This window comes from Phycodurus eques, chromosome 16, assembly GCF_024500275.1.
Source record: "Phycodurus eques isolate BA_2022a chromosome 16, UOR_Pequ_1.1, whole genome shotgun sequence".
Classification (NCBI taxonomy): domain Eukaryota; kingdom Metazoa; phylum Chordata; class Actinopteri; order Syngnathiformes; family Syngnathidae; genus Phycodurus; species Phycodurus eques.
Genome location: NC_084540.1, coordinates 3,678,130 through 3,691,666, shown reverse-complemented (window position 1 = coordinate 3,691,666; position 13,537 = coordinate 3,678,130). Strand labels below are relative to the sequence as shown.

The 13,537-nt window shown below is 42.6% G+C and overlaps 2 protein-coding genes across 2 annotated transcripts in view; one reads left to right on the top strand and one right to left on the bottom strand.

The window, feature by feature from the left end:
* Positions 1–7,458, top strand: part of pitpnc1a (phosphatidylinositol transfer protein cytoplasmic 1a) — a 31,302-nt gene extending 23,844 nt beyond the window's left edge. Inside the window, exons 5-11 of the mRNA XM_061700002.1 lie at positions 348–436; positions 1,333–1,340; positions 2,681–2,752; positions 4,410–4,505; positions 5,829–5,984; positions 6,231–6,294; positions 6,745–7,458. Coding sequence (XP_061555986.1) covers positions 348–436; positions 1,333–1,340; positions 2,681–2,752; positions 4,410–4,505; positions 5,829–5,984; positions 6,231–6,294; positions 6,745–7,058 — 799 coding nt within the window. The 3' untranslated portion in view covers positions 7,059–7,458. The remainder of the gene's footprint in view (positions 1–347; positions 437–1,332; positions 1,341–2,680; positions 2,753–4,409; positions 4,506–5,828; positions 5,985–6,230; positions 6,295–6,744) is intronic.
* Positions 7,459–8,936: 1,478 nt separating this feature from the next.
* On the bottom strand, positions 8,937–12,953 carry slc25a19 (solute carrier family 25 member 19). Its single transcript, XM_061700001.1, has 7 exons — positions 12,808–12,953; positions 12,214–12,374; positions 11,867–12,022; positions 11,141–11,311; positions 10,164–10,344; positions 9,907–10,037; positions 8,937–9,348 (listed from the first exon to the last, which is right to left on the bottom strand). The coding sequence occupies exons 2-7, from the start codon at positions 12,343–12,345 to the stop codon at positions 9,112–9,114; spliced, it is 1,008 nt and encodes a 335-aa protein (XP_061555985.1). The 5' UTR covers positions 12,346–12,374; positions 12,808–12,953; the 3' UTR covers positions 8,937–9,111.
* Between the last annotated feature and the right edge of the window lie 584 nt (positions 12,954–13,537).

Sequence of the window (13,537 nt, the reverse complement as noted above, 5' to 3'; positions counted from 1 at the left end):
TGTTTTTTGTATCTTGCTGACAGACGAGGAAGGCGATTTTTAATTTTTTTTTTTTTTTAAATTTTACTTACTAATGACAGGGCTGCCGGTCGTCCACCTTGTTCAGTCAGACTGTTGTTAATAAACCGACAAGACACCCAAAAACTAGCAGAATTAATGATTTGGCATCGTCGGTGAGCATTTGGCACATTTGACTTGCATTCACAGTGGCTCTTATGTTCTTTACAAATGAGGCGTCGTTCAAAGAAAGTTTGGAAAAAAAAAGGGACAGTGGACTATGCCAAGATGCATTGTTACAAAAAGAGAAATAATTGCGTTTTTTTTTTTTTTTTTTTTGTGGGTTACAGCAAGCTGCCAAGTTGGGCCAGAGCAGTGGTGCCCAAGATCTTCTACGTGACAGAGAAAGCTTGGAACTATTACCCGTGCACCATCACCGGTACGGTTCATCCATTCACTGACTCAACATGCAAAATGAACGACAAAAAAAAAAAAAAAAAAAAAAAAAGATGTTTAGCGAGAGATGCAAAGTATGGACAAAAGTCATGGAACGGAATCTTAATTATTATGAGATGTGGAAGAATGTAATGTTCTTTGAAACTCATGTTTTCTACCATTTTATTTATTTAATTTTTTTATTTCTGTTTGTGTAAGAGCCTGGTGTCCTGATACTTTTGCCCACGTCGTGATAAATTGTGGTAATTTTTCAAAAGGTGATTTTATTCAAATATAAAATAAAGTACGTATACTACTGCATACGTGTGCATACAGTGGGTACGGAAGGTATTCAGAACCCCTTAAATTTTTCACTCTTTGTTATACTGCAGCCATTTGCGGAAATCTTTTATTCCCCCCCCCCAATGAATCTACAAACAACACCTCATATTGACAGAAAAAACGGAATTGTTGCACCCGAGTTAAATACGAGTGTCACAGCAAAGGGTCTGAATACTTATGGCTGTGTGTTATTTCAGTTTTTCCTTTCTAATAAATCTGCAAACATTTCAACATTTCCTTTTTTTTCTGTCTACAGTGTGTACAAAAAAAAAACCGTAAATGTTTTTTTGAGCAAATACAGTATAACAAAGAATGACAAATTTAACGGAGTCTGAATACTTTCCGGCCCCACTGCTCCAAATGTTTTTTTTGTTTGTTTTTTTTTTTTATCCATTTTGACCAAATGTTGTTTTTCTCTTCATCACTCCCACTGTTTTTTTTTTTATTTTCATTTTTTTATTTTTTTTTATTTACTTCTTTGTTCTCCTCTTCCTGCCCTCCCCCTCACACGTTCTGTCCGTCACACCTACAACGGCCACCGCGGGGGGATTTGACCAGAGTACACGGTGAGTCGTTTCAATCTCTGCGCACACACGGCGATACAAGTGGAAATGTGTGGTCCGTGTTGAAATTAACGGCTGTTCCGATGCGTTCGTTGGCTCTGCGCTCGTCTGACAACAGCGGCAGTGGGAGGAAGTAACCAAGTACAAATACATGCTTACTATGCTTGAGATTTGCTTAAGATTAAGTCGATTGGAAAAAAAAAAAAAAAAAAAAGGGCGGTTGTTATTGCTTAGAGTTGCCACAAGATGGCAGCAAAACAGAGAAGATGATAAAGCACGAAGGCCATACAGCTACCAAGTACACGATCAGGAACCCATGTTACATAAATGTATTTAGTTGTTAAATTATTCAACACAAGCACCCTACCGTCACGTGAAGCTCGCTAGCACTATACTAGCCTGAATAACATGCTAGCACAAACATCACCACTCATGGACAAACAAATATGCACGATAGCGCTTTACACAAACGGCATTTAGTCATTGAACTCAACGTTTGCCGTTTTGGCACATTACTAAATGTTCAGGAATCTTAACGTCAAAATAGAATACACAGACTATTAGTAGCTGCATCGGGGGAGATGCGGGAACACCGTCAATGCATTAAACATAGCGGAAACAACACCAAGAAAGAACACCAGATGGCGCCAGAGCAATACTTGTATTCCTGAGCACTAAAACAGTGAAAAGATGCGATTTTCAGCGAACAATGGAGGATTGGTTCAGCCAAAATGTGCAAATTTGCAAATGTCGAACTGTGAATGAGCAATAGAAGGTTGATCTGCTCACTTGAAGCTTGAGTGGCTTTTGGAGAGTTTTGCCGATGCAATTACTGCTATTTATGATTAAAATGCCATTGTTGTGTCATTTTATTATTTTTTTTTTATCCACTGGATTGGTTTATTGAAAAGCTTTTCAGCAGGAAACAAACAAACAACAAAACATACAATTTATTTTAATTTAATTTAATTTTTTTTTTTTGGGTAGCGGCTGGAACAGATTAATGTCATTTGCATTTATTTCAACGGGGAAAGATGATTTGAACTACCAGTGATTTGAGTTATGACTGTGGTCATGGGACAAATTAAACCCGTATCTCCAGGCGCCACGATTTCAGATCAGTGCTACTGCGCATAAATGTTGCGATGACTTAAAATAATATTCAATGTACTTTTTAAATGTCTCTATTTTTTGATGAACACATGGGCCTACTACCTACTGTATTTGAACGTTGGTCATTGTGGTGCGACTTGGAGAGCGTCGTATTATTATCATTTATTTATTTTATTTTTTCTGTTGTTGTGGTACTTGGTGTGAAAATGCGAGTGTGTTTGTCTCGATAGTGTTCCTTCCTGCCCAAGTTCTCCATCCACATCGAGACCAAATACGAGGACAACAAAGGGAGCAACGATAACGTGAGTGAAAGTTGCATAATGCTTGCATGATTCTCTCTCTTTATTGCGTTTTCGTTTCGTATTCTCCGCTATCCCGCTCTGTGAAAGGGGCTTAGAGGACTTTATACTCACACTGTGTTGAAATATCAATATCAAGAAATGGGCCACGCTGTGGAGGAAAACAATTCAATACAAATAATCATTATAAAATTTAAAACAAAAAAAATTATATAACAAAAAAAGGATGGGAGCCCTAATTTAATCATAAATTGGGATGTGGAAAAAGTGAGGAATGGTAGCTTCTTACTTAATTATTCACACGCCCAGTACAAAAAAAAGAAGATATTATGATTATAATCTGAATAAAAATACATGATACTCTTTTCTTTAAGCCTTTTACCAAGTCTTATTAAGAATAGTGCAAAGTACCTACGTTCAAATACTTCTTTAACAACAACCTTAGTACTTTATTTTTTTATTTTTGCTTCCATAAGGGAGCGGAATCACTTTTTGCACAACTGTCGGTATTTCTACCTAAGTACAGAATGTGAGTACTGTTTGCCACCTCTGCTTATGACTGATAACAGCACAGTACTTACTATATGTTGCTTTTTGTGTGGCATTGGTGTCGTTTTAAAGGCACATTACGCAATAAAACAAATGATACACCGCACAGCACCACCCAGAGGCGAAAGAGGGGCGTTGCGGCCCGTCTTCCTTGCAATGTCACAGATGGTTGGAGGCTGTTGGAGAACACTTCACCGAGCGTGTTTGTTTGCGCCCTCCCCCTCCCCAATCCTCAAGTTTGCACTTGCCGGCCCCCGCCAGGTGACACCGAGCCCACCAAAATCTGTCCCAAGCGCCGCCGCTGTCTTGTTTATTTCATTAGCAAATTCAGCTTTCATCCTTACTACATACACAGCTGCCGTCTACATGGAAGAGATATTATTTTTTTGCATGATTAGGATTCCCACTTGCTCACACGCTTACGGATTGACTCGCTTGTATTGACTTATAAACCCCCAATTCCGATGAAGTTGCGACGTGTAAAAACATAAATCAAAACTGGATACAATGATTTGCAGATCCTTCTCAACCTATATTCAATACACGACAAAGACAAGCTATTTAATGTTCAAACTGAGAAACTTTATACATAGTTTTTTTTTTTTTTTTTTGCAAATATTCTCTCATTTTGAATTTGAGTTCCGACCAATTGTTGAAGCTTTGTCGGTGCCATTCTTGCTTGATGTACAATTTTAAGTTGCTCAAAAGGCCGGGCGGGGTCTTATTTGTCATATTTTACGCGTCGTCTTGCGCCACACATTTTCAATGGGAGACAGCTCTCGACTGCTGGCAGGTCAGTCTCGTACTCACACTTTTTTACTACGAAGACACGCTGATCTAACTAACACATGCACAATGTGGCTTGGCATTGTCTCGCTGAAACAAGCAAGGAAAAAGACCTTGCTTGGATGGCAGCATATTTTGCTCCAAACAGGTGTTTTGTTTGTTTTTTTTAATACATTTGATTTTTGCCCACACCTACCAGACTAGAAGCCTTTCAACTAGTCACACACACACACACACACACACACACACACAGTATGTAGCTGGGGAAATCACAGCACGTCAGCACACAATTTGTCATTGTTTGAATTGCGCCTTTCCCATGCAGATATTTTGCAGCGAGCCCAGAGATGAGCCGACCGAGGTGTGTTTTGTGGACATCGCCTACGACGAGGTCCCCGAACGCCACTGCAAGGATTCCGAGGTGACAACGCGACCTTTCGTAACCTGGAAATACAGTAAATAGAGTGAATAAGAGTTTTTCAGTGAATAACGCACGATAAGTTTCCCATAAAATAGGATAAATGAACTCGAGTTTGAGGTCTGTGCTCTTTCTGTAATGCCCCTCAGATGCCATAAGATGAAGCCAAAGCACTCATTTTCTATTTGCAGGACTTCGGTCATTTGTCGTATATTTGCCAACAGAGATTTTATAATATGCTAGTGATTCCAATAAGTCCTTAGTTGAGAGTTTAAGATTTTTAAAAAATTTTTTTTACTCATTTAGCATTCTGCGCTGTGCTGTTGCAATCATCGTTACAGGACGACCATTCCTAGGGAGCGTAGCAACCCTGGGCGTCGTTGACGGCGGGACCGCTTTAACCGACACCTCCAATCGCATCGCGCCGATTGGCCCCTCGTGATTGTGATCGCGTCGAAAGACGCTTACCGCACGCAAAACGGTATCAGAAGGAATGGACAGCACCCGAGTTCAATATATGAGTGTCACAGCAAAGGGTCTGAATACTTATGGCTACTTGTTACGGTATATTAGAGTATTATGAAGTTTGAAACACAATAAAAGAGGAGGCAAAAGTAAATGTATTTTAGCAACCCTTGAGTTGTGTTACAGGTGGGGTTGGGCATCGAGAATCGAGAACCGATCGGAACTGGGACCAACTGTTCCGGTTCTCCCGGAATCCTTCAAATTTAAAGATTTCGGTTCCCCATTTTCGATGCCTAGTCCGCCGGCCCAGAAGAAGAAGCGGCGAAAATCAACGAAGAAGAGCGCCGTGCCAAAGACGTGCTTGTGCCCAACGGTGAACAAAAGTTTCTTAACTTTGTTCAAATGAATTATTAACCAGTCGCCTCAGTGCTACACCCGAGTCATTCGTTTTTGTCTATGCTGCGGGCTGCGAAGAAAATGGATGTTCATAATTTGGACACCTTTATTTCAACCGTGTACTAATCTTTCTTTGACCCAGCCTCGTAAAAGAATCAGGAATCGAGAATCGTTTGACACCGGAATCGAAATGTGGAAGCGGAATCGGGACCAGAATCACTGAAATTCAAACGACGCCCGACCCTAGTTCCAGGGAATGTTGTTGCAAGAGCTTTATAAAATCCGACTTTCTTTGACAGTCCCTGAATGTATGAAGCTTTAATAGGAGACAGGGCTTTGGCGCCTCCTTTCGGGCATTTGTGAAAGTTCACTGTTAAGGTTTTGGGATTGGAATCTGTGATCCACAGCATTCCCACGAGAGCTTATCCAATCGATCTGCGCTTTGTCTCTCTGACGGCCACGTAGGATTTGCGCTATTTCAAGTCCAAGAAGACCGAGCGGGGCCTCCTGCAGGAAGGCTGGATCGACACGCAGGATCCCGTCATGTGCTCCTACAAGCTGGTCAGCGTCAAATTTGAAGTGTGGGGCCTGCAAACACGTGTGGAGCAATTTGTACACAAGGTGAGGATGCGAGCATTTCGAGGTGGGGGGGGGGGGGGGAATATTTGTCCACTACTCGTGCAAGATTCTGGATCTTGCATTCATGAATCATCGCCTCTCTTGGCAGCGAACACAAAATATTTAGGGCATGAAGTACTTTCAAACTTAAAAAAAAAAAAAAAAAGAGCGCACTCGATGTGATTCCCACGTTATCGCCTTGAACCTTTTGACTCGTTTTCTTCTTTTTTTTGCGTGAATTGTGCTCAGGTAATACGAGATGTTCTCCTGTTGGGACACAAGCAGGCCTTTGCCTGGGTGGATGAGTGGATCGGTGAGTCTTTTTTTGTCACAAGCTCATGAGATTTTACGGTCTGGAGATTCTGCACAAGGAGTAATAGAACGGAGGTTAACACATTTTTCAGGTCGTGAACCCCTGTTTTTCGTGGGGATATGATTACGTTCCAGATCCACCCGCTGTATAGAAACACCATATTAAAAAAAAAAAAAAAAAAAACATTTCAAGTTTTACCCCTCCCACACACTTAACACACATTTAAATTGTATTATTAAATCATGCAAATCACGCTTAAACTTAGTAAAACATTTTTGAAAGAATGACTTGTTTGCACCTGTTGTCACTCTCCCTCGCAGTTCTCCAAAGAGGCAAAGAGTGCTTGCTTAAAGTTGTTCATTTGGCAGTTGTTCTTCGCGGCTCCGCTGTATATGGTATGTGTATAGATTTTGAGTGTGCCGTTATTACGGACTGTGTCCTTCCTGCCAGACATGAGCATGGAGGAGGTCCGCGAGTACGAGCGAGCCACCCAGGAAGCCACCAACCTGAAGATCGGCACCTTCCCGCCGGCCATCGCCATCACCGAGACGCCCCTGCCCTCTAGCGCTCGCAGCGGGCCCAACAGCGCCCCGTCCACCCCTCTGTCCACCGAGGCCCCCGAGTTCCTGACGGTGCCCAAGGACCGCCCCCGCAAAAAGTCGGCCCCGGAGACCCTAACCCTGCCCGACCTGCAGGGCCGGCGGGATTCCATTTTCAAACTTCCCAGCTTCTTCTCGTGGAACTCCAGCCCTCAGCCCGAATGAGAATGACGCCCCAACACATCCCGTGATACCCTCTCAGCCAGCGGAAGGAGATTTTCAGCGTCACGGTGGTCTGACCTGCCAGCATGCAGAAAAGCAGCCTGACGGGATTTCCTGGAGGTTCGGAGACATGAAAGCCAGAAGCACCAGTGAGCACTCTTGGCCCGATTAAGTGTAGCATACATTCCTTAAAAAAAGGTTTTATAAAAAAAAAATAATAATAATAAAAAAGCCCACAGATACTAACTCAGGTTGTGGATGCTCACATATTGCGATGGAGTCACATGATGCGCATATGGTGTCCACTTGTTTTGCTTCATGAGCTGGCGTCGTGCTGACTCGTCTGTGACAGTATTACTTGACTACTACTGACTTTGTAAAAAAAAAAAAAAAAAAAAAACAACTGTAAATATAGTTCATTCATATACAAGAATACAGTGACGCCCCGTTATTCAAGAGAGGGACCAAGAAGAAATATGCGAGTAATTGACACGCCAGTAGTTGCTTACAGACCAAGATGGCATCAAATCACTACTTTTTGTCTAAATTAACGTCCTCAACTCGCATCAACATAGTTCCACGGCACCACACTGTCAGAAGATGATGGCAAAGCATCCATCCATCCATCCAGAGATGCCGCAAGATGTGACAAAGCACTACTTCTGTCCAAAATGAAGCGTTCAACTCAAGCATCAGTTGTTTGGCACCAAGATGCCAACATGGTAACTTACAGACCCACCCGCAATAGATTAAAAAAAAATGTGGTAAGAGACCATGTCATTTTTTTTTCATATCGTTTACCCTTCCCCAATGCTTTATTAATATAATTCATATACAACACTTTATGAACACAATGAAAATGTGTAGCCTGCTTACAAATGCATTTGAACGCGCCAAAAAATAAATGACAGGCCTAAAATGTAGAGAAAATACATATTGCGGTATCTGTGTACATGCATGTGCCTTAAAGAGGCGGGGCCCCGCTAAGGTGGCGTGTGACATCAATGAGTCCACGTGCGAATGTCAAGGCGTGAGCTGTGGCAGACAGCAGCTTCTTAAGTGTGCTCATTGGGGTCTCCCGTCCGCCCAGCGTTTTAAGAACTGGCTAAAAAAAAGTGTTTCAGCCACTGTGGCTCCCCATTCCCATGTGAGGGCATCACAGTGAGTATACTGTAAGAATACAAAATGTAAATATATAGCACAGGAGCACTGTATCCTCTGCTACAATCACGTTACTCGACTGTTTTGTATTTTAATGGCCTATTTCCCGCGCGTTTATCACAGTTCTTCGCTTGCAGGACTTTGGAGCGCTTTTGCATTTGGGCAAATTGAATGTTAAGTGTTTTAACCCGTATTCTTCAACGAGATGGTGACTTTTTCCTGTGTCCGTTTTACTACTTGATCATTTCAAATACTGTCGTGACTGGTTGACTCGGCTCATAACTTGGCCCACAACCACTTTGACATGTTGAATATCACGTGTAGTTAACTCCATTGTCGTAATGGTGTTTGAAAAATATTAATTTTGAATCTCTTTTTACTTAGAAACAATTACTACCATTTGAAAGAAAACTGCCAATAATTCAAATACTATATCAGTAAAATGAATGTATTTTCAAAAGGAAATTCAGTGGGCCATGTCTTTACTGTTATTGATGAAAATGACCCAGGTGGCACATGCACGGTAGGTTAATTGAAGACTCTAAATTGTGAGTGTGAATGGTTGGTTGTTTCTACATGGCTTGCGATTGGCTGGCAACCAGTTCAGGTTGTACCCGCCTCTTGCCCCCAGTTAGCTGGGCTAGCCTCCAGCATGCCCGCGACCCCTCGTAAGCGGTGAATATGACCCATATACACCGATTGAAAAACAAGAGTCAGTGGTTAAAGTGTGCAAAGTTCAGTTTAATAGTGAAATAAACCCATGATAGCATTCATTCAAAAACACAATAGAATAATATGATAAATAAATGTCTTTTGAGTGTACAACAGTACAGGCACTGTAAAGAGTCCTGCCGCCGCGTCTCCCATTTTGTAAACGCAACAGGAAGTGCCATGACTACTCCCCATCCGGCTGATCGCCTTCGCTATCTCCCCGCCGCACAGTCGCTGACGCCGTCGGCGCGTCTTTGAGGTCTCGTAACACGTTGAGGAACAATTCGTACCAAAAGAAAGTGAAGCCGGTGGACAGGGCCGCCTTGAGCAGGCTCGGGGAGAGGCCTTTAAAGAAGCCTCGCGCGCCCTCCTCTTTGGCCATCTGCGCGACACAGTCCGCTAAGCCACGGTAGCGGCGCACCTACGGACATATTAGGCAACGATTGACTTTTGAATGGCTGGACAAACGAGAGATGAAGAATTTACAACACTACAATATTGTTGCTAATTTAACTAGCCTGTCTATAGCGTTTTGCATTATGTGCTACCATTAAGCTATCTAAAGTTTGCAAGCACTTCTTCACTATCTGCCAAACGGCTGATTGTTGTGACGTTCGCTGCCACCACAGTCGGCGCTTTAAATTCACTTTTTTTTTTTTTTTTGCCCGCAAAAAAGAAATATGCTGAATGCTGTCTCGTGTCTTAGTCGGGTCACCAGTAGTTCAAGCTACCAATGTAGTTTAATTAGATTTTTGAAGACCTAATTATTCAACTATTTCTTTTGTTTTTAAAACTATCTTTATCATCTTGTTTGAGGTATTTGCTTGACATTTCAGCTATTTCATTTAATACTGTTTTTGTACATTTAAGTTCTTTATATAATTTAAGTGATTTGGGTAAATAAACCAGATGACACGTTTACAGTAAAAATAGCATGTAAAATCCAGAAGAAGAAGAAAAAAAAAATTAAGCAGCTCACCTGTCCAAAGTGGACTCTGGCCTCCTCAAAGCCTCCGACTTGCAGTCTCTTCTTGAAGAGGTCAAATGGATACGTGATCGTTTTGCTGATCATGCCGGCTCCGCTGCCACATAGCAGACTCCGTAGGTTTTCTTCACAAAAAAAAAAAAAAACACACACACGCACGCACGTGCGTGAATGGTCAGAATGGCACCGCCTCCACCTCAATTTGGGCCAGGAAAACCCCTGCTTACACTGAAAGCGTCCTGTGAACTGACCTCCCGATTTCCCAGCAGGAGGAGGCGGCGCCAGCTGCCTTCTGAAGACGTTGTAGAAGAAGAACTGCAGTCCGGCGTAAGGAAACACGGCAACGAGCGTCGGCGAGAGGCCGCGATAGAACGTCAGCGCTCCCTCCGAGCGACACATCGTACACACGCCGTGCGCCAGGCTCCTGTACAACTTCAAACATGCGCACAAAATGAGGCTATGTAAGTTTATATCATATCACATATACTTTTAAATATTTACAAACAAAACATATTTCCTCAAATAACGAACGCAACTCTAATTGATGCCGTGCCCTAATGCAGCAGTCACAAATTCATACATTCTTCAGTTGAGTTTCATTTAGACTAAAGTAGTGCTTTGCCGGCATCTTGCGGCATGTGTGATGTTTCATTTAGACAAAAAAATAAATAAAAATGTTTTGAGGCCATCTTGTGGCATATCGGTGCCAAGGAACTCAAGGGTTAACTCGAGGGTTTGTTCACGTGAGTTGAGGAGCTTCATTTTGACAATCGTATGGGATTGTGGAGCTTCATTTAGACAGGAAAATGTTGAAGTGAGTTGAGGGGCTTCATTTAGACAAAAACAAATTATGCTTTGCCTCTAACCAAGAAAGTATGCTAAAGTGAGCTGAGGCTCTTCATTTTGACGAGAGTAGTGCTTCGATGCATCAAGGTGCCAAGGATGCATCAAGGTGCCAAGGAACTACGTTGAGGAGCTTCGGTTTGACAAAAAACAACAACAATGCTTTCTCTATTTTATGGCGTCTATAGTCAAAGGCGGGATATGCTTCGATATCAACACAAAATGGTGTACCGGCGTCACGGAGCTCAGCGCACACTGCAGTCGAGCTGTAAGCCATTCTACTCGCCACGCGAGTTTAAAGCGTGTGGGAGGGGTCGTGCGGATCTGGAAATTCCCTGTAACCCGAAAGGTTAGACGTGTTCTGAGTGTGGTCGACATGTCTCACCTTGGGCTCGCCCTGAGCGGCAAAGCGCGTCCTGAGCGTGTCCAGAGGCTGACACGCCACCGCGGCCGAGCAGGCGGCCGAGCCCCCGCACAGGAAGTGCACCCCTGACGTCTGGCTGTCAAAGGACGTCGTGTCGTGGACCGCCTTGGTCAGACACTCGAACGTGGCAAACTACAAAAGAAAAAATAAATACATTTCTAAATATGACTTTTGACACACACAAAAAACAAACAAATGACCAGGGCATGTTTTTTTTAAGCTTTCTGCTATAATATCAGTTAAAAAAAAAATACCAACGTGCTTGCTACAAATTGTGATTTTTCTGGTTTTCCCGATCACATTCAAATGTGACTTGGGCAATTATGCTATTAGGCTAACCATACGCCTGTGAGCAATTTTGGAAGCTCTGTTTGTATGTGTTGCTGCTCCATGTGTTTAAGTAGCAGTTGTTTGAAGATTTAGAATTACGTTTTTGTTCGCCAGTCTGTGGTGTTTCACATTATATGTGATACGTTTATTTGCTTTATTTGAACATTTTAGTGTGTAAATATAAAATGTTTTGATTCTCTTTTGTTTCATGTGTAAGTTCTACAGTAAACATCAACTTGGTGTGACAATTAAACAACAGGAAGTAAGCGCGCTTCGCCTTTTTTTTTTTTTTTTTTTTATAAAATCGCAAGTGGTTGTGGAATGTATCCCCCATGATATTCGGGGGTTTCACCGTACCTGCACTGCTCCATAGCAGATTGACAGCAGCTGCGCGGGGACGTGACCCTTCCAAAAAGCAGCAAGGCCCTCTTCTGCGTGAATACAACGTGCCGCCTGAAATAAGCCCCAATACTTCCCTCCTGGCCTTGCAGAGGACAGACTCTCAATCTGCAGCTGCAAGTAAACCCATTATTATTAGTAATGACAGGCCAAAACTGTCTATAGGTGTGAATGTGCGTCATGCAAGTAATTGGCAACCAGTCCAGTGTGTGGGCCACTGGGATAGACTCCAGCTCACCCGCGACCACAATGAGGACAGGCGCTACAGACAAAAAAAAAAATGCAACAACTCCACATCCTGCTACCTGAAATCGGATTTTGATGACGTCCAAAGGGCTGATGAGGGCTCGGGTGACCGTGCCGGCAGCCGACCCCGCCAGGGCTGCCTCCTGGGCACTGAGCGGTACCCCCTGTAGCCTGGGGTCATAGCCCACCATGTCACCAAGGCCGCGGGTACCTGTGGGGACTGACAAACAAGGAATCATCATGACCTTGTGCCGCTGGCATCATCCAACAACAGCAGAGTTGGATAAATTGATACTGATTTCCTTTGAAATAACTCCCCGTTTTACAATTTAAATGAATTAACTGGAATCTGGGTCACTCGATGGAAAACCAATTTCCGTTCCCCTTCCTCTTTTTAATTTTGAAGTGTGGCCTCAAATCGACGAAGGGGAACGTTCACGGCTGACACTACATGAAAATGAACTCGCGCTTCTTATTCATTAAAGGGAGGGAACAAGAAAAAAAGGGTGCCACTCCTTAAAGAATCTCACAGTAATGACAAGTTGTCATTTGAAAAGAATGTAAACAGAGGGCACGTTGTAGGGCTTGGCTAAAAGCTAAGCTAACAACAACAGCACTTTGCGAGGACGAATACAGTGTAGCTAATAACTTACTTGGTTAAATTTGTCGACCTTTACGGGGGAAAACAAAACAAAACAATACTTCTTAAATCCTCAACGCAAACGTGGAAACTCAAACAGGAACAAATTCAATGAATGCGGCTTCCGCCTGGAGTGTCGCAACTACTGCTGGGTGATGACCTCAGTCTTCTTCGTGTATCAATGCGGTTAAGTAATAATTAAAAAAGACACAGTACCGCCACCAATGGGTCGTTTGTGAAACTACATCAAATGCTCCAAAAAAACGTCTCTAGTGCGTGTGTCATCGTGTCCTGTTAGCAGCAGTATTGAAATGTATCTAACAATAACAACCATCATAATGACAAATGTGCCTAGTAAAACAAAATTGAACGGCATAATGCATTTAATTAACATGTAAAAATGCTGAAATGATATAACGAGCAACGTTATTGTAGCGCTTGTGTGCAGCACTGTAAAGGAAGTAATTATTTTTTTCCCCCTAAAATAAATACCTTGAGTCCTCTGTGCAGTTGAACATGCCCTGAACTACACTTTCAGTGTGTTCACACACACACACACACACACACACACACACACACACACACACACATAGAGAGTGTAGGTTGGGAAGGGAATCAATGAAGTGCTTATTATATAAACCAAGTACAGTTAGAAAATAATAGTACATTTTAAATTCAATGATTTCTAATTCCTATTGCCTTCTTTCTTTTCAAAAGAACGACACACACAGCGAGTATTTGAG